This window comes from Haplochromis burtoni, unplaced genomic scaffold, assembly GCF_018398535.1.
Source record: "Haplochromis burtoni strain Fernald_Lab_line unplaced genomic scaffold, NCSU_Asbu1 Contig_33, whole genome shotgun sequence".
NCBI classification, from domain to species: domain Eukaryota; kingdom Metazoa; phylum Chordata; class Actinopteri; order Cichliformes; family Cichlidae; genus Haplochromis; species Haplochromis burtoni.
In genome coordinates this window covers 1,406,662-1,432,098 of record NW_024582394.1, presented here as the reverse complement: position 1 = coordinate 1,432,098, position 25,437 = coordinate 1,406,662, and the positions used below count along the sequence as shown (strand labels likewise).

The 25,437-nt window shown below is 40.2% G+C and overlaps 1 protein-coding gene across 9 annotated transcripts in view; it reads right to left on the bottom strand.

Annotated features, from left to right (window-relative positions):
- The window catches only part of si:dkey-237h12.3 (teneurin-3), a 132,780-nt gene that overhangs the window by 17,880 nt on the left and 89,463 nt on the right, over nt 1-25,437 (bottom strand). For 6 of the 9 annotated variants that reach the window (XM_042219461.1, XM_005919412.3, XM_005919414.3 and 3 more), the window contains 10 exons: nt 22,492-22,677; nt 19,822-19,842; nt 19,305-19,328; nt 18,009-18,155; nt 17,254-17,470; nt 12,565-12,684; nt 10,447-10,708; nt 9,230-9,497; nt 8,154-8,297; nt 979-1,228 (listed from right to left, as the gene is read on the bottom strand). In XM_042219461.1, coding sequence (XP_042075395.1) covers nt 979-1,228; nt 8,154-8,297; nt 9,230-9,497; nt 10,447-10,708; nt 12,565-12,684; nt 17,254-17,470; nt 18,009-18,155; nt 19,305-19,328; nt 19,822-19,842; nt 22,492-22,677 — 1,639 coding nt within the window. The remainder of the gene's footprint in view (nt 1-978; nt 1,229-8,153; nt 8,298-9,229; nt 9,498-10,446; nt 10,709-12,564; nt 12,685-17,253; nt 17,471-18,008; nt 18,156-19,304; nt 19,329-19,821; nt 19,843-22,491; nt 22,678-25,437) is intronic. The other 3 variants (XM_005919416.3, XM_005919417.3, XM_005919415.3) reach the window with 2 other exon arrangements.

Genomic DNA, 25,437 nt, shown 5'->3' with positions numbered 1-25,437 from the left:
TTGTGAACACAGACATTGCTTTTCCTTATGTCAGACTAAATTTAATAAGGCTAACACAAGTCTTCAGTGTAGTGTTTTATGCTCCTCTTCCCGTAAACAGAGTAAAATAGTTGCTTAGAGTCATAAACCATTTCTTAAAGTATTATTTATCTAGTGACGGGCTGCTGAGCATGCATGCTTGTTTACTGCATTACACGTTTTTCCCATCTATATTATTTTATACTTTCCAACACAACAGCTATGCTGTCTTAAACTATACCTGTGCAGGTATATTGACTCATTTCTGGTGGCTTTTTTTCTTTTTTCGCCCAAACCACTTGCTCATCTTAGATTTTAAAGAATCATTCACCCTTGTAACCCTAATATTAACTCCCAAATCAGTGCATGAACACCACCTGCCAACAGTGTGGTGACCTTGGTCCTCTTAAGGCAGTTTTCATATGTTTGTCATGTATGTGTCTCATGGAGGGTGACGGTCCAATGTACATTTAATCAACATCTGCTACTCTGAAATAAGCCAACTGGCCGAATCAGAGTCATTGCTGTGAAAAGCCAACTTGGCATGAGAGCGTAAATCATCCCAATTACACGCTGAAGACAGGATGTCTTTCCTAATTATGGAGATGGATTGGTAAAAGATTTCAAATTTCTACGGCCAGGGGAAAGATTTGTGTGACTGAAAATCTGTCCACCATGCCCTTTCAGTCTCCCTCTCCACGCCGAACAAATGTGGGATCCATATTCTCGTTCACACTTTTGGGGTCGGGTACAGTATGTGGCTTCTTCTTATAAAAATGTGGACGATGCATATGCAGTTTTTTATTTATCCGTTTGCGTAAATGAAGATTCAAGTTTAGTTATGTTTAATAAATTCAAGGGTTAACAGTTAAATCTTGAAATTAATATGTTGTTGCATAATACATGACAGACTTTGTAAACTGTCTAGCGCATTACAAAACCCATACAAATGAGCCTCACCTCAGCTCCATGATACTTGTGACATTGCCAGATGGGTAGATACGGCGGATGTAGTTGAAATCTCCCACATACAGGCTTCCATCAATACCCCATGCCAGAGCCACCGGTGCCAAGAGCTTGTTGCCTTGGGCCTGCCCATTACAGCTGGGGCACGAGATGCTTCGACGCCGTCCATTCCCCATAACAGTGGAAATCACAGGGGGCTGGAGAGAGATAAACTGGTTCTCCCCACTCCCTTTGTAAAGTATGCCTGAAGGGGAAAAAAAGAACAAAAAAACCCAACAACACTAATTTACAGGATTGAAAATTTAGCCAGACAAATCCAGATAAAACAGAAATATAAAGTAGTTCAAATCTGCTAAAACAATGTATTTAAAGGAACTGTTCACCATTCTAGGTAACATGCTTGGTGTTAACTACAGAGCTGGAACTAAGAGGTAATTAGCTTGACATAAAGACTCACACTTACTTTAAATTAACTTTTAATATTATGTCTAATTAATAAAGAGAAAGAACAGTGGTGGCACTGTGTGTTTTTGTTACTTCAGCTTGCAGCATCTTTGCTAAGCTCACTAGACCTAACACAGGGAACATCGCACATTTCATAACAGTATAAACATAAAGAGAATGTGCAAAGATAATTTTCAAATTCATGATCTAAAGTACTCTGCATAAGCCATCAGAAAATTATGTTTCAGAACAAACTGCTGTTTATTTTTAAATGAGAGGTAACAAATTATAGTCCAAATGACTGTGGTTTCTTTTATACTGCATAAAACTCAGGCAATCTGATTTAAATAGTTCAGGGAGTCAAGGCAGCACACGGGGAACTAGCCTTAATCATTGTTTTAACTGATATAACCTAATACTTCAATGCTGGGAAATGCTCTACAGCTGTTTTAGTGGGTTCCTTGAAACCCTCCGCAAAGCTGAAGTATACATTATGTAAAATAATTTTCTTTTAACTTAACAGGGATCCTGCTCTCCTCTAGTCACAGAGAGGCGGTAGACATAAATACAGTGCAGTGCACCACCCCCTAATAATAGTGCCTTTCACTAAGGACTCACCGTATTTGGTGAGTCACTAAAGATTAATATTTTAACAAGAGGCAGCTATAACTGGCTTTTTAAAGGGTGCTGATATAGTGGGACTCTCTTCAAAGGGGAAAAAAACATCAAAGGGAAGAAGTGCATGCTGGAAGCACTTAATTATTCACATCCAGCAACTTGTGTGAATTCACACTGCCTCTGTCCTAATTAGTGGATCTATGACACCTCTGAATGGTCGCATGATGTCGTTCTCCCACAGCGCTGTACCATAAGCCATCGTAACCCTGGATGTATGGGAAATCAAGTATGCAGCCACGCTGCTTGTCCCTTCTCTGATTAGTTCCTTTCATTGATTTAATTGATTGAAGGACAAATTCAAATGAAGGCACGGTCTGGCGAGACTCTGACAGGACGATCTGACCAATCTGTCTTTTGTATCCGAAAGCATTATACATGAGCCTCTAACAAAGACAAATAGGTCCGTGGGAAGGCTTTACGTGTGACGCCATCAAATGCACGACCTTGGGACTTTAATTGAACTGTGATCCATGCGTCTGCTCACTGAATAAAACACACAGTGTGATGAAAACACTCAGTGAACTGAAAGGTTTTGGCTGCACCCCGAATCAGAGCCACAAATAACAAATAAACTATGTAATCTGACTAGAATTTTAATGTCTGTTTGTGTAATAACTTCCTAACATTCCCAGAAAAGACAAAGACATTTTTAATATCTAAGATGTACCGCAGTGTGTAGGACGTAGATCAGCTGCAGCGGTACAGCTATTGAGCCAAAAATAAATAAATAAGTAAAGAAAAAGAAGAATGCTAAGGTCGTTTTGGCACGCCACTGTGGTCCTCTCTTATTTACACTTCCATCACAGATTACTGTATACATAAGTCTTACCATAAGCTATAAGTCAGTGTAATGGAATGGATTAAATATACTTATCAATCATCCGCTACCCCCCAAACTATCACTTCGCATACCATCGTATATCCTTTTGCTATGATTTTCTCACATACACAATGTCTGCCTCTAACTTAAGAGCAGATTAAGGTGCAGCTTTCTTCCCTCAAGGGCACTTGGTCATGACACATTACTGCTGATGATTGTTGCAAGGATCAAGCTTGTGAAGTCTCAGCTGGAGAGCTGCACTGATGGGAATTTGGCTTCTGACTGTCTACTGCCCCAGGCCGAATAAGGGGACTCCTACAGTGTCCAGACTAAAATGGCTTTAGAGTTCATAAGCATATGTCCATAAATATTTCATGCTTTTACTCTACTGTGCTCTGAGTTTGGAAGAAATACTGTAAATAAAAACTTTCTTAGAAATAAGTTCCCGCTACTGAGACAAGGAGAGTATACAGTTTCTGCAGCAAGAAAACTTTGCTGAAGTGTAAAGACGAAAAGCGCTCCCTCGACAGATTTTGCAGAGGAGACTCAAAATATAAGTATGGCAGCAGAACGGCTCAGCCGTTAGGATTGTGTCTGCTCCCTGATTAGTAAACGAATATGTGGAGGCGTGTTTCAAATTCTGGATAGAAGCTGGTGAAAGAGAAATCACTGTTTCACTTGGCAAAATGGGACAAAAAAAAAAAGCTTTTTTAATTTTTTTTTTTATAAAGTCTGAGAGTCTGTTATCTCTCTTGCTCCAAGATCACTCCAACACTCTTCCATCCAACAAGCAAATAACCATAATGTAATGTAACCGCATGTCACGCAGCATTTACCACATTACTAAACAGTCAGACACAGTTAGACTCCAGGATTAACACAGAATTTCCCAAATAATAGCAGAAACAGAGAAAACAATCAAAACTATGAATGTGTATAATGATAAATTATAGTGAATGAAAAGTGGAGAAACCATGAAGGCTATGTTCTCTTACAGAAAATAAAGTGGAAAAATAAGCAGAAGAAGAAGAGGAGTTATTACAGGAATATTTGAGCAAGGACCAGAATGTCATCTTTACAAACTTTGCCTTCTGCCCGTATATAGAAATTATAATTCTTCTCTACACACAATACTGTTCCACCTACAAACTGAATTGATTCTTTCTTTGGACTCATTATAGAAGGTAATAATTTGTTTGATAAAAGGCTCATTTGAGGCATGTAGTGGTAAAAAAAATTCTTTAATGTCAACATCACAGCTTTCGAGATGATTAATGGTACAAATGTGAGGCCAAGCCTCTGTACCTGAAAGAAAAAAGAAAAGGAAAAAAAAGAAAAAAAATTGGAGCGCCCTTAGCAATGTCACCTTGGTGACACATAGAGAGTACAGAGATTCGTAGGGGAAGCGAGGGAGTGCGTCTTAATTGCACCCTGTCCTTTTCTACTCTCCTTTGCACAGTGTCATTCTCAGAGATAGCACCGAGGCTCCCACTGATCCTGATTGAGGCTAAAAGTGGGCAGGAAACATCTCGGTGCTTCAAATGCAGCATGTGCGTGAGCTGTACAGTAAGTATACTCAGAGATACTGAATTGCTGAACCCTGGCTGTGTCCAATAAGAATCAGCTATGTTACCCTAGATAGAGACAAACTGCAGATTGAGAGGAAGGGCTATCCACTTGTAACGAAGAAAGGAGGGGCAGGAGGACATGACTAAAGCACAGACACCAGCAATTTGCCTTATCTAGTTTGACAGGCACTGGAGTGGAGGCAGAGACGGAGAGGGCTTTTTGCTTGGGTCTTTTGACACAAACGATGAGATAAAAAGTGCTCAGATGTTAGAAGTAGTGCAAAAATGAAGCAAGAGTCACAACAAAGACCGATAGCAAATGTCTGGAGCTAAACCGCTGTGCGGCTGCAGAGGACCACCACTTGCTAGCATGTTGGGTGAGGACATTAGTCAAGGTTTACAGCATTAAAGAATCAATACTGGAGCAGCAATGAAGGCAAACAGTGATATTTGGATTCATCTTCATGCTGACCGAGGATATCGAACTGCATTCCTTGCCCAAAAACCCACATGAGCTATAAATCTCAAATGTCAAAAAGTAGCTGAATGCGAGACTGAATAATTCAGTTTGTACTGAGAAAATTTAAGGGAATTCAAGGCAGGACTAGGTGCCGACTCACTACCTCTGTAAAAACAATTAATGTGAGCGCAAACATAGATATGTTTACAGATTGGCTTTTGACACTTTGATGTGAACCCTGCATAAACTAGCATGCCAAAGTCGCTAACAAAAACAATTCACAGGCTTACCAAGCACACCGTCTTTGGGGTGAGCTAATAGGATTGGAGCATGAAACCCTTTCGGCAAATTGATTGCTCCTGTCAGACAGGAATCAATGAGACAAAACAACACGACTTTGCTATTTTTGAATCTTTTAAATTTAGTCAGTTTTTGCGAATATTTTCAGGGCGCCGTTGTAAAAGGACAAGTGAAAAGTGTGAAAAAGCCTCTGGGAGGCTGCAGCATTTACTGCATAAGAAAACACTCAACACCATCTGGTTCTTGTTTTATTTCTGTCATCACTGTTTCCATGTACAAAAACAAGCCCGCACATGATGATTTTTCATGCACAGTAACGTTTGATTTTCTGATAAATCCAGACACACGGTACAGCTCAATCTAATAAAGGATGCCGCATACATTAGCATATCACACATGCTGCACTTATCTGTTATCACAAATGCATCTCACAACAACTCCATGCTGCCACTCTGAAGGCTTTGGAGATGGGTGTGCTATAGTTTGAGACAGGTGGGATGAAACGCATTGCACCAGCAGCAGTCGAGCTAGAAGCATATTTCAGTGTTCTTTTGCACACTTCACAAACTTCAGGTTCCGGGTGGCTTGACAGATTGGGTTTCTATGTCTGTTCTTTTAATGTTCAACAAAGAAGCAGGACAAAGTACCATCAAGGATTGAACAAAGAAACTGCTTCTCTGACATGTTTTCCACAAACATTTCTGACAAAACACACATTCGCAATCTCTGACTTCTGAGTCGCCTGTTATATATATGAAGAACACATGGATGATATTACTGTGCAAACCCACTGAGTAGCTGTGGGATGAATAGTTCTGTACCTGCCAGTTGTGGAGGCAGAAACGAGTTCACAAACATTTCACCTTACAGAAAGCCCTCCTCTGGTAGCCAAAATATCTGGTCACAAAAATAATCTGAGTGGTTCACTTAAAAGTTTGATGGATCTGGATAAAACGGCACAAGAAAGAACCAGATTTATACTTTAGTGCTGGGTGGTTGCAGAGGCTTTGTAAGGGGGCTCCAAAACTCATGTGAACCTCCTTACACAACACATCAAAGCTGTGGCGATACAGAGACCTTAAGAAATGTAACTGTTCAGCACATGCTGCATTTTTACATTTTCAAATTTAGCATTAAAATCACAGACACTCATAAAAACAACCGTTTCTTTTAATTCCCAAACAGCCACACAGATCTTTTAACTGTGTGCTGTTAAATCTATGGTCATAATTTATAGGTTCAACCTCACTATAGAGCTACTCAGAGTGTCTTATACACATTTTTTATCATATTGACAAATTCATATTATTTTAAAATAGAGGTCGTGGCTCTTAGGATCCAAGCCTTTGAAGAATATTGAATGTAAAGCTTTGCATGTGATGGACGATAATACATTTTCATTGTAAAAACACTCAGTCTAATGCACATGATCTAAAGCATCAGTGACAGCCATTACTGACATTCTTTCAACATGATGGAACTCTATGATATATCTGAAAACCAACAAGTGGCCTGATAAAAGCTAAAAAAAAAGGGCTAAAAGTTTTTCTACGCTGTTATTAATTTTCGTTCTGCTCAAACAAAGCTCTGTAAAGAACAATTCATCATAAAAGTTCAATACTTACACCTGTTAGTGCAGAGTCTGACCTCTGAGTGGGCGATGTTTGTAGAGTGGTACCCATCACTAGCACAGTACGTGCTTACTGATGTTTTGAAGGGATTAATACTGATTAGTTTCACCCACCTAGCTGATGAGCATATATAATAAAAAAAAAAAAACCCTGTTCTGCACCAAAAGAATGTACATTTTATTGCAAAAGTGCAATTCATTTCCTCAAAGCAATTCTGTTTAGTTTAGGTAAAAGAAAGTGATAAAACCTTTACCAAATCTGTAACTTCCTTTCTGAGATGCACTTGTTGCTCGTGGCAAAACAAAGGAATCTTATATGAGTTTGTGCTCTGTTAACTATACAGATCCATTTTTCAAGGGATTTTAAAAATGCTTCATTTTACTTCCAAATGAGCCAAGATCAGCTTTCTATGCCAAAAAAACCAAACAAAAATATAAAACCTATTCAAATGAAAACAAAATATGTATTCACCAACTCCACTCTGACAGTGTGAGACTACGGACTGACCTCGACTATTTTCGAGATGAAAAGGACACAAATTGTGTTGGACAACTGGAACAACGGTTGTGAGCCGAAGTGGGTTTAATGTCAAAACAGCAGTCTGGCAAACTGACAATGCACTCACTAGCCTGAGGCCCTGAGGCACACTTCCTATAATTGCAGTCATATTACTGCCTCCACAGTAGTAACATACTGAAACCCCTTAATAGTGTGCTGGCTGAAATCTCCAGATTATAGAGTGTGACCTCCTGGTACTGTAACCCAGCAGTGACTTTGCTGTAGGTATATTTGATAGTTTCATTATGTATGTTTCCCCTTTCTCATAACTGTGCAGCAGCTCGACAAAGACAAACTCATGTCCATTTATTGTACTTGCCGATTAAAGAGAATCTGATTGATGACAGAGCAAGAAATTAATTAAGTTTATTGAATTAATGCGAGAATTAAACATGACGCCTGTTCATCAAAAGTGTAAGCCTTCGTGAGCGCCAAAAGGCCGTCTTCTTCCTAAAATAGCTGAGTGGTGTAGAATCGTTGCAAGCCTTGCACCCTGGTGGCTTACTCGCTGATTTATTCAGTCATTACTGTGAATGATCGGCCCTTCAAAACTCTCCTCTATTATCTGCAGATGGGATGACGAACCATCTTTCATTTTGATTCAAGTATTTATTGCGGTGATTCGGGGTAAAGACCACCTGCCTGTAACCCAAAGAGGCTACCTATCTCTGCAGACACACATGCATACTGTATACATGTTTATTTCTTACCATTCTGAATGTCCAATATGTGGTGTTTGTCTAACATCCACCCGCCCATGTTGGAGGCATCCAGTTCATAGCCTTGTAACACCGCTGTCCTCTTTTCCCAGAGCACCACATCAAGACAGGACTCGTATTCATATCCCACTGACACTGAAAGTAATGACAGCAGACGCCTGTGGTGAGCAAGGTTACAACCTCCTTATAAGACACTTATAGCAGCAATGAGGCTTGTAGCTTATAAGACATTCAGTACATGTCGTTGCCATTTCTTGTATTTCCTGGTTCTGCCTTCTCTTTGGCTGTTTAATTTTCTCCAGCTGGGATGAGTTTAGAAGGCCCATGGGGTTTCTGTGTCTTGCCTGCACTGTTTGGAGTTTATGTATTCTCCTCTCATTTGTCTGTTTTATCTTGTGTAAATGCAAATAAACCACAATTCCAAATAATCAAAATATAAGGTGGCAAGAAATATTGAAATGATCAAAGTTCAGATGGAGCACATTTTAGGAAAAATCACAAATGCTGCAAAATTCTCTGAACTCTCGGTTCATGTTGAGCTTTGAAAATTTTATCAGTAAACTGCGATGATGCAAGTGCTACTAGATGTAAGCCTGTACCCCACCAGTATATAAATAAGTATGTTCAGTTAACCAGTTATAATATAAAATAATCAAAATATTCTGCATGAAAAGATTCTGTCACTTTATTTTTTCATCAGTATTTCTGACTATTGACCCTTGGCTGTTTTTCCCCCTTTTTTTCCAGGCCTCTGCCTCAGAGGCAATATTTCAGTAAGTGCACAGCTGCTGAAATATCATACATGCAAAACAAAGAAGTCAGCAAAAGAGCAATGGCCTTCAAAAATGCAGCACAGGGGGATTTCAGGATTTCACACCACCTGCTAAATCTTTATTGCACATGATAACAAAAGCAGTCCCCAGCTAAATAACCCTCAATTTAAAAAAAGTAAAATCAATCTTTAAAAGTTCAACTAAGGTTCACTGCCTGAAGGTAGCACAAGTATCTGGCGGTGAACTTGTGCTTACACAACATCTTCAGTAGGCAGCTTCACAGCAGGAACTCACCCACAGCCTCCGCCAGGCCAAAGACCTTCTGATTGTAGGCGTCTGTTTTATCCCAGATGAAAGTGTAAGAAAGGTCGGGGAAGGCAGGAAAAGACTTCTGGAACTGACGGCCCATGATGGCCACCATCAGGTGGACTTTCATCAGGCCAAAGGGGAGACGGTCCTGGGTCAGGAGCACCTTGAGGATGGGCTTGTAGCCAGCTGCCCTGGAGCTCAGGTAGACCAGGTTGAGGTCACTGCCTGGTATGGCCACTTGCTCATGAAGGACCTAAGATTTAATTAGCAGTCAGACCAGTGCCAAAGCCACAGCATGGAGTAGACTTAAGTAACAGAGTTAATAGGAGCAACAAACGTATGTATTTAATGACAATAAGTTCAAATGCAGGATAACATACATACAATTTATTATCCAGGTCACATTAAAACGAATTTCATCTCAGAAAAACCTTGTTTGTTGCTAGAAATACATACATTTTATTCTAAGCAGTCAAACATTATGAACTTTTTAGGAAGCCAAACTATTTAAAGAAGAGTTTTTACTTATGCCAGCCACAAACTGCAATCTTCTAAATGCAAATTGAGCTCCACAGGCAGTAAATGAATTCTTCATTATTAAAAGTCTCAGGAAAAAAAAATACTTGAACACCTCAACTAATAATTGACAGAAGTCATTCTTATTTTTTTCGTTTTCGTCCTGGTTGCCTCACATACCGACACTATATTTATGTTGAAGCATGTCCAATGATTTTGATTTCATCCCTCTGATGTAACACAGACAGAATTTGTTCCAAACAGTAAAAACAGCAAAAGCTGCAAAGTCAACTTCTACATTTAGGGATTTACAACATAGATTTGGGCCAAATGGAAACAAACCAAATCCTGAGGCATGTAACCTCCATGCAATGTACCCTTAGAATTTATCAGTGTTGCTATGAGACAATTTATGGCTTAGTGGAGATGCCTCGTTTCAATCAAAGCCCAAAGGCATCGTGTAAGGCAAATCTGTTTTAAAAAGAGTTTAAAAAACGCAGTTTAAAAAAGGGAAGAAAGCCATGGTGAAAGGAAGATAACAGCATTATTGTTACTCTGTGCTTGTGTATTTTCAGCATTGCTGTCTGTAATACTGGACTCAAACACAGGTCATTCAAAACAACGCGTCATACCAATAAATCTAGGACTGACCACCATCCAATGCCCCTCTATGACATGGATCTCACCTGGGTTTCTGGGATGATAGGACTGTCCTCTGGGGAGGTCTTGTAAAGAGTAGAAAGGGGTGTGGCCAGGATGACGGGGTTGGGCCTGACTAGGCCCGTCAGGTAACAGCTGGGGATGTCGTTCTCTTCCCGCTTCATCACCACCGTGTCCATCACATGAAAGACGTTCCAGGGCAGCCACACTGTTCGGTGCAATGTGGGGAAGGGAGCTCGTTCGTAGCTCAGCGTCAGTGATGCTCCACCGTTGGCCAAGAGGTCAAACCTTCGAATGTTGGAAGGAAATAGAAGCGTACGAATTTTAATGCTTAAATAGAAACAGCAACTGAATAACCTGCACTTATTATGTAAAAATACTGAAATCATCTTCTGCAGTAAAATCTTTAGAGGTTTCTTTTACATCTTTGAACTTAATTTTGGTTATTTTGACTCTCATTTCCATTCGTTACAATAGAACTATATACTATACATGTTTCTTAGCTGTCAAAAAGACAACCATTAAACATGATACGCTGAAAACAAGTCAAATGCTTCATCATAACATCCAAACACCTTTATTTTTTATGCAAAGCCAAAAGAATATTTGCAATAATCAGTTATTTTAACAAAGGAATCGAGAGCAAGTAACTGACCTTTCATTAGCAGTGTTAGCACATTTCCAGATTTAATCACCACCATCGCCTTGGATTTGTTTTTTATTAATGACTAATGATGGCGAAAACTTAGACTGATATAATTTTGAAATGTCTCCTCAAGTTCAAAGTAGCAAAGTAAATATTTATGTTAAGGCTGATAATCCCTTTTTCAAAGGCAGTTTTCCCTATCAAAGTGATCCCTCTGTTCAGTCTCCATATAATATTATTATTCACTGAATCTAATTTATGACTTCTGTTCACTCAGCGTGGTGTTAGAAGACACTTTATGGTTGAATTTGGTTCAGAGTTCTGGGAGTTTTCACTGGTGAACTGGTTTAATTAGTACAACATTACTCAGGGAAAAGTTACTGGTTTGGAAATGAAGGGCGAGTCTTTGAAGTGCTGCTCTATATATTCAGCGTGCTCCACTACCCAGGGGGTAAAGCATCTGCGTAGTGACATTGTATGTATCCACATCCACAAAGGCACACACACACACACACGGAGATTTGAATACTTGCACATCTCATGTACGCACCCGGACCCGTGCACACGCACACGCAAGCGACAACCAAGCTGTGCAGCTGACCTAAAACAGCTTCCTTCTCAAGCTCTTTCCACTTTGGGCAGTGGGGAGCTCACAGCTGCAAGAGGCCAGGCTTTGATGCTGCCCCCCCCCTTCTTAACACACTGAGCGGATCTGTTGGCTAACCAAGTGTGATTATCCCCGACCATTTATCACGCTCCTTGTCAGAAGAGTTACAGGGCGGAATATCTGAAGAAATCAGCTAATCCTCGGCTATCTGGGGACCCAAGGATTGTGATTCATAACAACAGCTGTACAATTCTCTGCCACTCAATAAGCCTTTTTATTCCACATTGGCAGCACATAAATATGGTTTCTATCTGTTGAATTCGAACGAAGGCTCGGTTCATAATCTCTGACGACCATGTGCGAATTGAAGCTCCTACCTGAGCTGAACGCTCGCTGTAAAATGTGTGACATACGTTTGTCTTGTATGTATTTGCACTCCCATTATTAATAGCCAGTCTGTGGTAATAGCACGAGAAGGTCAGGCAGTAATCCCATGTTTTACTACACTGCGGGCAGATTGATTCTACCCTTGCTGATTCAATGCATTTTAAACAGCCTGGTTCAAAATGGCCTCCACCACTGTGACATTTGCATGAGGAATTGTTCTAGGGCACAATGTGCTGCTGTTTCGATTTGTTTTGAGCACATTTTGGATAACTGCCAGGACAATTCCTCCTCTGCTGGACAGCCTTTTTTTTTCTTGGATTTTTCCACACGAGTCTGGGGACAGCAGGACATGCTACAAATATATTTTCGCCAGGGCAAAGGTTAAAACCCAAGACTGAGCTGGCTGGGTGTCTGCTTGTACACTTGTTGATCGTTGTGTAAAGATGACTGTGTTTTCCGTTGTATGCCCCTAATGATGCACGTGAACAGGGGAAACTAACTTACATGCCATCTTGCCGTGTGATAGTATAGCCGTACTCTGAGTAGTGCAGAAAAGACACGTTGACTCCAATCAGCGGTGTCCCATCTCCCGTTAGGACCTGACCCCGGATGACTGATGCCAGGCTGTGAGGGCAAACAAACACAGAAAGAGCTGAGTAAACAAACAATGCCAGCCGGTGTCAACAAGCATCCACCGCATCAGCACTGCTAACAACTGTCATCCCCTTGCCCGAGGCATGAGCTAAGAGGTATGACTTACTGATTGTTAAGAACACACACACGTCAGTGGTCGTTACTCATGAAAACGGCACCTAACAGAGCCACTCTCTGTGTCTGTTTACTGCTTTTAAGGACCCATAAATCAGTTGGTTGAGGGCTTCTTGTTAAGATTTTGCAGCGTCTTGCACTCGTATTGCAGCATTTATATTCCACAAGAATGCAAATATAGATTTTTTTCATGCATTTAATGCGCAATATAAAAATAGGTGCTGTTATGACAAGACACAACTGAACACACTACGTATAGCTGTAAGGGCATTTCAATTTGTGAGGCCATTACAGAAAACTGTGGGAATAAAGTGTAAACACACAGCATCTTCTCTAGCCAACAACATTCACAGTTAAATTATCAGTCTCCTCAGTAAAGTCAACTCGGTAAATGAAGTGTACAATACACCCAGCAGTGAGGCTATCAAATGAGATTCACGAGTGAAATATTCACAGTATTGTTATCTGACCTTGCTGAATTTGGAATTTCCCCTAAATTGTATTTGAAGAGGGTGTGATCCAAGTGTGATTATTCCAGCAAGTGCTGTTGCTTCTGAAAAAGAGCCTTTTGTCAGTGTCATACTGAAGTCTTGCGTTCGCTAGCGTGATAAATGTCTGTAGTAATACTTGTGATGAAAGATAATATATCAACAAGAATTGTGTTGGAATGAGCTCTTCAGCTCAGTTACAGACATCCTCTTGATGTGAGAAGTTGCAAAGCCAGGCAAGTGACGTGTCAAGAGGCACTTTATAGGAATTCAGAACAACAAAATTCAATGCTCGAGGCAAACTGTCACAAATGGAAAAAAATGAAGGGTTTTGAAAAAGAAAAGCAGTTCTACAACACAACAGAATCGCCACAGCGATTTTTTATAAGGTGAAGCCATAAGTACTCTAGATGTGAAAGGAAAAATGCAGTTGGAATACAGAACACATACAGTGTTAGGCAGTGACGAGTCAAAAGCGGAGGCTTTTGCTCATTTAAAGTCTGTGGGCAACAATGTGTGTATACGTTTGGTTCAAAAAGAAGAAAACAGAATTTTTGAACACACTATGTCTATGTTTCCAACACAACAATGTGTTGGAAACATAAATCTGCCACCAGATGTTCACATATGGTGGCAGATTTATAATTTATGTAGTTCACCCTCTACCGCTGGTCAAACTGTAATGTTACTGGAGCAAATGGCAGCGGCAGTGGTGGTTATAGTGTTGGGTGGGGATGGGGGGTTAAATGCTTCACTTTAGGGTACCTCTGTGGTAGTTAGTCTGGCATGGGGGAGCATTACTCATTTAGTTTCCCCAACTCAGATTTTCCCTGCTGGTAAATGGATTTGCTTCTGGTCAATAGGTTCAGCACCTCTAGCAGTTCATTCCCTGTTTTCCCCTAAAACAAAAGGCATTTTCTTGTGCATTTCTGCTTTGTAAATCACAAACACGGAATATTCATACATAATTTAAAGCATCAGATATCCTCATCCTCTGCCATTATTCATCACGACTGCTGGGCCTGCAGGTAGAACTTGTCAAACACTAATCTTTATTTTTATATTCTTAAGTGCGAAGCGATTTGTTAAGGTAGTCCTCTGTTTGAAGGTACAGTTAAAGGGAAAGACAAAACTATATTTCTCCATCAACATTTAGCTGTTCCAATTTCTCAGCCGTGGAGCAGAATTTTAAAAGCGTTCCCTCTGCATTTTTCACCGGTGGGCAAAAAATGTTCTATTTTGCCACTTTATCTCCGGGTCATTACGTATATGAGAGTGAGAGCGTGTGTGCGAGAGAGAGCGAGAAAGAAAGATGATCAACAGCTTTAGCCTCTCATTTCCCTCCCGCTTCATGTCTGGTACAACCATCTCCCATCGTTTATTTACTGGCTCAAAGAACAAGGCCACTTAAGAGCCACAGCGAAGGTTCCCTCTTCCTTCCCTGTGACTCTATTAATCTTTTGAGAGGCAGACGGATGATACAAGAACTGAACCACCAAACAAACGCAAAGTCGCACCACCTGCTGAAACCCCAGAAATGAATCATATAATTCATGCATTCTTATCTGTCATTGTGCCAGACTGGCGGTAGAAAAACAACGTCTCAAAACCCAGCGGGAGACTTGTGTGGGGACATGTGATATGGCTGGGGAACTATTGTGCAGGGGAGAGGGTTGGGGGGATGGGGGGGGGCACTACACCACAACACATGTTTTATTCTCTGTGCTATACGAGGGACAACTTTACTGCTGAGTTCTGAAACCTGACCACACACTGAAATCGGCTGCCTTTCTCTGGGCTAACACAATGGCTTCTTAAAAATAGAAGGACATGAATGACCTCTAGCTGTGTCTCATTTCTCTACCTTTAAACATCAGATACTCTACGGCTTGGCATAACAGTCACTACCGTCGCTGAAAGTCTTCTCTTCTGGCATTGTTCCAGTGCTTCAGAGACTCTCATAATGTATACTCTGCAAAGGCAGTGGATAAATTATTCACTCTATAACCTCAAATGAATTAAAAAACAAAAAGGGGTCTCCAAACAAACCCTGTCACTACTAAATTCTACTTCATTATATGACTCTTTCAAAATTTACTTCATGTATGCAGTATTTGCCATGTAGCGATAAGATTAAAAAAAGGTAATTAATTTTGTAAAATTTAGGACTACGCATGTTTGCAGAGCTCCTAAAACACTGTTTTTGACTATAAAACTAACTTCTATGAGGAGATAAAAAGGCAAATGAATATTTTGAGCAAGAGAGCTAATGCCACTGCCAGACATGAAATCGACATTAAGCTGAAGACAATGAGGATGAGGATTACTGAGAACCCGGCTGTGGGGAATTGCCTCATTCTATATTTTCAGTAAAGCATGCTATTTACATAAGGATTACTTTAAACTATTGGCGGAAATATTCCCAAAGCCTTCTGCACACAGTTTGGCAATCATTTTCCTCTCCATCAGTCACAAAACAAACTCTTCTTGTGATTCTGAACAGATGTGGGAATGCACCGAAGTTTACATGAAAAATATAACAGTCTCTTCAGTTTGCACAGAGATATTGTACAGTACTTTAATCATGAGGTAAGGTCTTGTTGCTCTTTACATCAAACTTTTCAGTCATACAAAAACCACTAAAAATCAAATTCATGCAACGAGCTCAAGAAAAAGACGTAGGCATAGTGCAAGGTGTCACAATGAATAAAAGGAGTCCTGAGAAACACAAAAAGTTTCAGCTTTTATGCCCATCAGTGTCAAAATGTCTCAGAAGCACAATAAATCTGTGTGGGTAGAATGTGGGGTAAATATATCTAGTGGTGCATGTCAAAGAGTTGAAATCCAAAAGACTAAACTTCTTGAGGAATGTGAGGAAAAAAAATAAAATAATAATAAAACAAAAGAATAGTTTTTGAGCAGCTTTGCGAGGTTACACTAAACATTTCTGTGTGCAGTTTTTGTTTCTGTGCGTCCAGAGACCTGAGCAGTGTTTGGTTAATTGGTGATTACCCAATTAACACACTGATTGTCTGTCCAGGGCGTACCCTGCCTCTCACCGTATGACAGATGGGCTAGGCTCTAGCCCCGCCCCCATGACCCTGAAGTGGATAAGCAGAGGAGAATGTAGAAAACGGGTATAACTGTGATGCTGTTTTTCAGGGTCAAAGTGATGTCCATTTTACATTCTCCAGGTTAAAATGACTGCCTGCACAGAATTTCATGACAGTGTATCATAGCAGTGAGCAGCCAGTTGGTAGCAGTGAGCAGCCAAACAACTGACAAATCTGCCTTTCACCGTGGCTAATAATTACAGGAAACTTTCTGCAATCCTGTACCTTCTTATAAAACAGAAATGTCACCTTTATGAGTTATGAACTAAAGAAGTGACTCATTGTCATCAAAGTGGTCATCATGTACAACATTGCAGCAACAGGATTTTTCTAATTTTTTCAGTCAGTAATAACTTGACAAAATTATCCGTGTTTGATGTTTTTTGATGGAAGAACAGTTTTAAATGAGAAAGCGTTCTATCAGGTCTCTGTTATACAAACTGTGTGTGACGGGCAGCTCACTGATGCAAAAATTAAATTATGCTGTACTTTCCTTTTTCAATTTGGAAAATCACATGGTCCTGTTATCTGGGTTTAAGCAGTCTAATCCTTATGTTTTTATAGTCATAAGGGCTGATTTTAACAGGGAGCAAGCTTATTCCTGAACCACTTAATCCCAACTTGTAGAATAAATAAATAAAACCGTGTGGCAACCAAGCGACTGTAAACAGGCTTGTCACTTTGACTGCAAAGACAAAGATGTGAGATCCTACGACATTTTCGAGGGGCTGCACAGGTGTGCCTCTCTACCGGTAATGAGACAGCAAACAGCTAACTGGATCCAAATAATTAAAAAGCTGTCAGTAACTCATTAAGCTGCTTACCTGCTGTTGAAAGGGTTATCCCTGGGTATCACGTGACTGCCACTGGGGCCGATCAAAAAACTGACGCGTTCATAAAAGCTCTTAGAAGAAGACTGGGCGACTGAACTCTGGCTCTGGCTTGCGATGGCAGCTGGGTCAGGTGAGCCACGACAGTAGGTCTGACCCTGGCAGGCAATCTGAGTGCAGCAGTCTGGATCCATGCAGTCGATGAGCCCGTCTGGAAAACAGGAGGGGCGGTCAAGACAGGGAGGAAAAGCTCGGTTGACCTGGATATGTTTGGGTTTGACGAAGGAAAACATAAGCATCTCTATTACTGTGTTCACCTCTGATACACAAAGATGACTTCTTACATGAACTTAAGTTCATTAAAGCACCGACAGAGATCCTGCACTGACACAGAGTGTGAAGTGTCTGTCGCCACACGCGAACCTCAAAAGTTCTGGGGTGTTGATTAGGCCAAGGAGAAGTTCATTAGAAATCCAGCTCGCAGAGTTTTAATATATAGTGCCAACAAGTCTTTATAATTGATCTACTGTATATTTTAAAGCATGCTGTTTAACAATCTGCTCTGCCTCTACATTAGCATATTCTTTCCAGTGATGTTTTATGTATGATTGATTTGTTTTGTTTGTTTGCAATGTCACCGAGGAGCCACATCAAAGCCAGTTTTCTGTCTGGTGCAATAAGAGATACGCACCAGTTTTTTTTTCCAAGGCTAAAAAGACAATTTGTATGAAGCTTTTACTTCTTCCTACCTCCCTCGTTATCCTTGCCATCTGAACAGAGCGTTTCGGTCGCTACATCGCATCCCAGCCCTCTCCATCCTGACTGGCAGATGCAGTGCCAGACGTTTTGATCCAGGACGCACCTCCCATTGTTGTTGCACAGCCCGGGGCAGCCGTCTGTCAACACATCACGTATATGTCAAACAGCCAAACGCATCAGGACGAGGAAATCAGGATGAGAAGGCGAGGAAGGGGTGAGAAGACAAGAGCGAAAGGGGCTTTTAGAGTGGACGGAGGAGAAGGAGGGACAAAAATGATTAAAAAAAAAGAAAAAAGACGGTAATAAGTGAACGTACGGTACAATACACCTCCAACAGGACTGGGGATGGGGGGCAGGGGAGGTGGGGAGTTGTGAGGCGTTACGGTCGTTTCACATGAGTTTTACTATAATGTGCAAGCACAGCGTAAAGGGAAATGCATGGGATAAAAGGACAACAAACCATCTCAGTTGTTTACTTACTGTTGAAAAGCCAGTGGGAGATGCTGCGAATGCTTGTTGAGTCAAATGCTCACAGCAGTGATTTTGTGTTTAAATCAAAGTCTGGATGGCTCTTTTTGAAGTAGCATCTTTTAAGGTTACATGGATCCTCACACTGTGATTTTTAAATGAACTGCAGTCTCTTAATGTCAATTCCCCAACAATTTTCTTGTTTATATGTGAATCAGAATTTCAAGGATCTTGCTCTTCTTCTTCTTTTATTTTAGTTAAAAGTTGCACAAATCCCATTTAAGAAGCTCGAAACACTGTCTTGGAAGTTCATTGCTTTTTCTTTTTTTTTTTGCCTGAATATAATTAAAGCAGGAGTAGTACATTGCAGATGTTAGAAGCACTCATGTGAAGTAACAGCAACATCAAAGGGAAGAGGAAGTGTATGTAAATAGCAGGGAGAAGAGTGAGAAGAGGAGGGAGGGTCTAGAGTCTCCACATTTACAGAAAACAGTGCACTTGCTGCCAGATCGCATTCCTTTTAGTGGAGGGTGAAGACAGGGAGCCCAAACATGACTAAACCACACCAGTTCAGGGCGTTTAATCTGGCAGACACAGGGAATTAAGACAGGGAGGAGAAGGGACCGTGGAGTCTGGTGTGAGACTGGTAAGGACGGACAGGAAATGAGGGGACATATCGAGGGGAGCAGGATCACAGCAGAAACATTATGATCGACTTGGACATAAAACAGGTGTATATACGCCGTGCTAGGAAAGACAAAGAGCAGGGAGGGATTGTTCGTGACAATCTCCCTTGGGGGGGTAGTGGTTCAATTTACCTTTATATCCTATCTTGACTGCTCCTATTACACAACCGAGGAAAGGGAAACATTTGGAAAAGAAAATTACTTATCGCTGTGGTGGCAGAGAGCTAAGACTGACAAACACATTTACTTATTGTAACTTACAGGGAGTACAAAAAGTGGAAACCGTGGTTGGCATAAAGCTGATGTACCTGCCAACTTGGTTTAAATATTTGGAAAAGAAGCTTTGCAGGTAGTTTTCCCGAAGATTATTGCTGTCCTCCCCACGTGTTAGCTGCTGCTCTAATTTCAATCTCTCTCCTCTGTATGTATCACAGTGGTTATGGTGATTGAGCCGAATAGCTAATATTAAGCATGAGTGACAGGATGTTATTGATATTACTGAAAGAGAGGGAAGCAGTGAGCTCACCCATTGCTAACACAGTTCACATTTTTTAAGCAAAATAAAGGTGTTCAGCTGGCTCAGAAAAAAAATATCTAGCGTGAAGTGTATAATTTCCAAGTGTAAAGTGTTTTTTTTTTGTTTTGTTACCTGATACTCTTGAATCCAGGGCTAATACATGTAAGCCAAGACGGAGTTGCAAAGAGACAGACAGGCAGGCACACAAACATAAAATAGAAAAGAGAATGGACATAAGAAAAAGTTAGTTAAAGATATGTAAATAGGGGGGGAAAACTGACAAGTAGGACATTTATGTAAGAGAAGAAGAAGAAAGAGAAGCAGCATATTTAGAGGGATGGATCCACAGTTTTGCTACATCAAGAGGAAACATCTAGCATTTAAAAAGTGAGTCTAGATGTTAATTAAAGCACTAAGTGATTAATCAGAATTATAGATGCCGATAATGATTTGTATTCTGTCTACAGGAAGCAACATAAAAGAATTTGGCAATATGTTCCCAGTGAAATATTCATTTTAAAACTCTCCAGCTGATTTACTTTGCCATAGAAAGATGGTCTAAAATAACGGCGAGCGCACTGTTTCTCTTTATATCTGTGTGTTATAACACTCTTTGTTGTCAGAGTGTATGAGCCAGTTTCATCTGGGTCTGCTTCAAAACATTTTACTGTCTGCTTGTCAGGAGTATAGGCTCGGCCTCATTCCAATATGAATGCATCATGAAGCAGAATACTATACTTTTTTTCCCCCATCATCTCTCCTTCAGCGATTTTAACAACAGCGTGCCAACGAACCAGCAGCACACAAAGACAAATCAAAAACACCTTAGCGGAAAACTGCAGTACTGAGAAAGCAGCGACAATGGGTTAAGCCTTGCATATGAAACAGGATCTAGATCCATGTGACAATACAATGGCCAAGGAAGTCCTCTATTCAGACTCTGACCATGTAATGTGATTAAAAGACGCTTTGTGCAAATGGCAGTTATTCAGGGTTTGAAAGACAAAATAGGCTCCCAGTCGTCCAAGAAAAGGTAACGCACTGCCTATTCATTGACCCTGCATCCAAAGCAAGGAGTTACTTTCCTGCTGGGAACCTTAAACAGAAGGAAGGAAAGAAAGCGAAAATGGATGATGCACAGTCGGCGCTTAGGAGGGAAAGATTAATAAGATCAGGAATGTGACCCCTCCAACAACTCCCTCACTGCAATCTCGTCTCCCCTTGGAGATGGATATGCGCTGCGGACAGCGGGATTGCTGATGAGAGAACTTGTAAATACATAATTAGGGTTCAAGAGTTTGGAGTGCTAGATCTTTGTTTCAGAGAGAATGTGTCGGCATTGAGAGGTTGGAAATTACACTTGGGGGAATGCTGCTTGAAGCGGCGGGTCAAGGTTTAACTACAGGACCTTTGACAAAGGGTAAGGTGTGAAGGAAGCTTGAGTTAAAGGTCAATAGGAAGTGACATCTCAGAACTCATTATCCTCATTAATGCCAGGTGAAGCACTGCCATTTCAGGAAAATGATATTCCAAAGAGGCCTACCCGTGGCTTTTTGGCTCCCTAAATACCTGCCCTTGACTCACTAAAAGAGGCGTCACTTCAGCAGGCGAAAGGTTGAATATCTAAACCGATGCTCTAAATTACAAAGTTAATTGTAATACGGCGCCGCAAGAAGATTTTTTTTCTTCTCTCTAAAGAGACGAGATAACATCTGTGCGTAAGATCCCGGCGCTTCTTTTTTTAAACTTGGAAAATGTTTCGTTACATCTTGATTTAAAAGCAAAACTGGCAACCTTGTAACAGAAATTCATTTTGTCAAGATTCTCTCTGTTTCCAAGGTTTAATTCTAGTTTTAATCCACCACCAGTACATTTATACTCACCACAATATTAGACAGCAGGTAAAAGAAAAATAGATTTGTTGAACAGAAGCTGGTGGCCGAAAGGATCAGCAGCCAACAAAAAAAGATTAAAAATAAATAATAAAATTCATCAAATTAATAACAATGAACGGAATGAATACATTGAAAAATGGTGTTATTATGTTCAGTATAGTCACCGAAGCTAGTGGGGGTGGAAGCACTCAAAGCTTTTACTGAAAAAGCAGCAAGACCGTGTAAATAGAGTCACTCTGAAGGAAAATCTGACACTAAAATGCTCAGTAATTATTGTAAAAGTGTTTATACCATAAAATATTATATTAATATTAATCTCCAGCACCTAAATATTTACACGAGAAGTGCTTTGTTATTGCATCTGGTTAGTTATCGAGACAAAAAGGTTTTATATAGTTTCAAAAATGCGACAGGTTTGATAAACTGATGTTAAAAATCCGTAATAAACATGTAGCAGAGTAAATCTTTTTGAGTTACCCTCCAACGCTGACTGTGTCTGACAGACATTTAGAAGAAATGTTATAAGACACAGAAATGTTTAGAAGATATATAAATATATAAATAAACATTAAAAAAGGAAGATAAGGATAAAGATCATGGATACAGTGTTTGGTTCAGTGATCTCTGAAAATTGGATTGCAAGACGCAGTTGTTTACCTCTAAGCTCTGTGAATATCATCAAAAACTACTCATCACTTGCCATGCTAAGGTAGTTGTATTGAAAAGGTAAGCAGCGACAGCAGTACCACAATCTGTGCCTGATGCTTGAAGCTGCGCTGAAAATACTGACATTCACACTCCAGAGCTGCCCTTTTAAATCTGCCCATAAATGAATTTCCTCTGCAGTTTGTGCCCTTCTGTCAAGGGTGTGTAGGTGTACGTTACTGTATGTGTCACCATGGCTCACCGATGGTGCAGTGTTCACCCGTCCAGCCCTGGTGGCAGTCACACTTGCCCTCTCGGCAGACTCCGTGGTCGATGCAGCGTGGGTGACAGTCCCTCTGCTCACATTCTGGTCCTGTCCAGCCTTCCTCGCAGTGACACACACCACTTATGCAGGAGCCGTGGGGGCCACAGTCCACCACACACACCTCTGTCGCAAAACAAAAGAGCCATGGAGACATGTAGCTTCTGTTCCTTGAAAAGTCGTTTTTCCCCCTCCCTTCTAGACTCGTGTATTTTTGTATGCTGAATAGATGCATCTGCCAACGCAGAAAAAAAATGCTCTGATGTTTGCTAAGTGTGAGCTTCCTCAGTTAAAGTGGGCCAATAAGTTTAACTGTAAACAAGACATAAAAACCGTGCAAGAAAAATCCCGACACTGCAAGGCAACTACTTCAATGTCTGACACTATTTCATCTAAAGAGTCAAAATTACTGCTATCTGTTAAAAGAATGTTTAAGACGCATCGTTATACACGGGAAATGTCAGGCCTTTGCTGCTTTCTTGTGCGATATGGATCTCAGTGGACTTGTTGTGGAAACAATTCTTTTTAAAAAGAGTGTAGACTGGAATGCACGACAGACATAAAAAAATAATAATTTGCATAGAAAAAATGTCCCTTTAAGTTTTATCCTGCTGCTACTTTACCAAAATGCAGACTGAGTGGTAAGAAAAAATAATATTTCTTCATCTACAATTTATCATATTAATCTTGGCATATGACATGATCACTTTTATGGATCCAGGTGAAAATCCTATGATTCCCATGTAGCCTTTAAACGACTGTACACTGCAATATGCACGGGGTGTACTGAAACTAGTTCAAATGCACACTGAAGAAATGAAAAATTAAAGGTTATAACATTCAAATATTCTGTATGTCCCATTGGAGCACTCGTGTTGGCCACACCTCCCACATTCCTTTCCCCTCTCAGCAAGGTGCAGACAAACAAAGAAACAAAGAAACAAAGAAAAAGCTCTGAAAACATAAGATTCAGCCATTTGTTTGCACCATTTTGAATCTCTGAGTTCGGTATTTGGGGAGTTGCCATGTTGTAGTCTGGAGCCAGACGAAAGGGTAGAGTGCCAAGTTATCAGCTAAGGCTAGCAGGGTGCATTCATACACTATATGGATGCATCTCACAGATAAGTACCTGCTAATTAGCACCAACATAAATAATAACATGCCATCTGTCGTAAGGGCGAGTGGAAGCAAGTGGATGGATGGATAAATAATACTAGAAATTCACTGATTGACAAAAAAACAAAGAAATACGAAGAGAAAAAAACAGCGAGACCTCTAGCACGATCTTAAATAACTGTCCACAAAAAAACGTAAAATTTGTAACATAATTAAATTTAAAATGTGCTAAAAGGATCAAACACTACAAACATGGAGGATAACTCCCGTTCAGTGACTCAAATTAGCCGTCTGTCAACCCACCACCTGTCTTTCAGAGAAGCCCCTCTCGCTTGTTAAGCAGTGCTGTATCAATCATGTTTCGTGGTCCAAGATCCTGCTGCATCCACAGAGGCTGCAGTCTTTTTAACGTGTCGTAATGCTGTTTTATTTAATAGAAAGAATCATTTTCTATGACTATGTGGATGCTTCAGAAAAAAATCAGGGCCGTTTCACACAAAAAGCGACATGCTGTGCGCTGACTGCTAGGTTGACCAAGTCGGAAATTATGGTTGCACTGGCTGCTGCGCTATGCCTGTAATATGGAATTTCTGTCTATTACATGAGCCTGCTCTGGTCATTCTGTGTTTCTATTGGTTGTGTGAATGTTTGACATACTGTACTGCTGTCAAAAGTCAACCATAGCAGGTGCTCTTCGACTATCCTGCGCTTCACTGTTGATATTAAGCTTTGGATCATGACTTTTTCCACAGTAATTCAAACAACACCTCAATATATTCAAAACCATCCTCGTGTTGTGGATGTGATCTTAGACGTTCTATTAATGGAGGTTTTATCTGTTTTCAGCATTTTTCTTGCTTTATGTTTGGCTTTGCCCGTTTACTCTCAACAAAACCTTTTACTAAGGGAAAAAATTAATTATATATTATTTATCATTTGATTCTAAGTCAGGTAACCCACCTTTACTAACTCTTCAAATGTTGTTGTTATTTATTTTTGTATTTCTGTTTATGTCCATAATGATAGAAAAGCCATTTTTGTTGTTGTTTTTTTCCCGAAATACTTCAATCAGAAATTCTATCATCTTTAGCAGGAAACTAAAGACCTAACTTCTTGCAAAGTTCCAACTCCACTAAACTTTGTAAATCCTGTTTTCATAGCTTCTTGGATGTTAAACTTTATTGAAAAACCTGGGAGAACAGCCACACTGATTATTTTGTTGGAGCTGAAAGAATTCAGACTGTTTTTAACTTTTACCCGCCCCTGAGTGTTTGATTTTGGGAACCAAAGGAGTCTTTGGACCTGGAAATGACGTCAGACTTAACCAGCGGATAATACATAAAAAATTAATCCCATAAAATAAACGTCTTTCTTTTGTACCAGGCTGTAAACCTGCTTTTCTTCTTCTCTCAAGTTTGGCCTTTTAACACGGAAGTCTATGAAGGTTTATCTGCTTTCCGAGCCCAAAACAAGTTGCATTTGGAAGAAATGGGCACCTTGGACTTTTCTCTTTTTTTCCACTTAACCCGAGAAGTTGCTTTGTGCTACTTCTTTAGATAGCAAAGTGTATAAAATAATCACTTATAGACTCTTTATAGGTATATAAAAATAAGCACTTGGTCTTCTTATTAATAACGTATGACTCATTCGACATCTAGCTGATAGGAAATTTATTTCTCAATAACATCTTTCTCCCATTTTCAGTAAAACTTTTTTTTTCTGCCTGTCCCATTTGGTTCTTTAGCCGTCAGAATTGTTGTCTGAAGACCA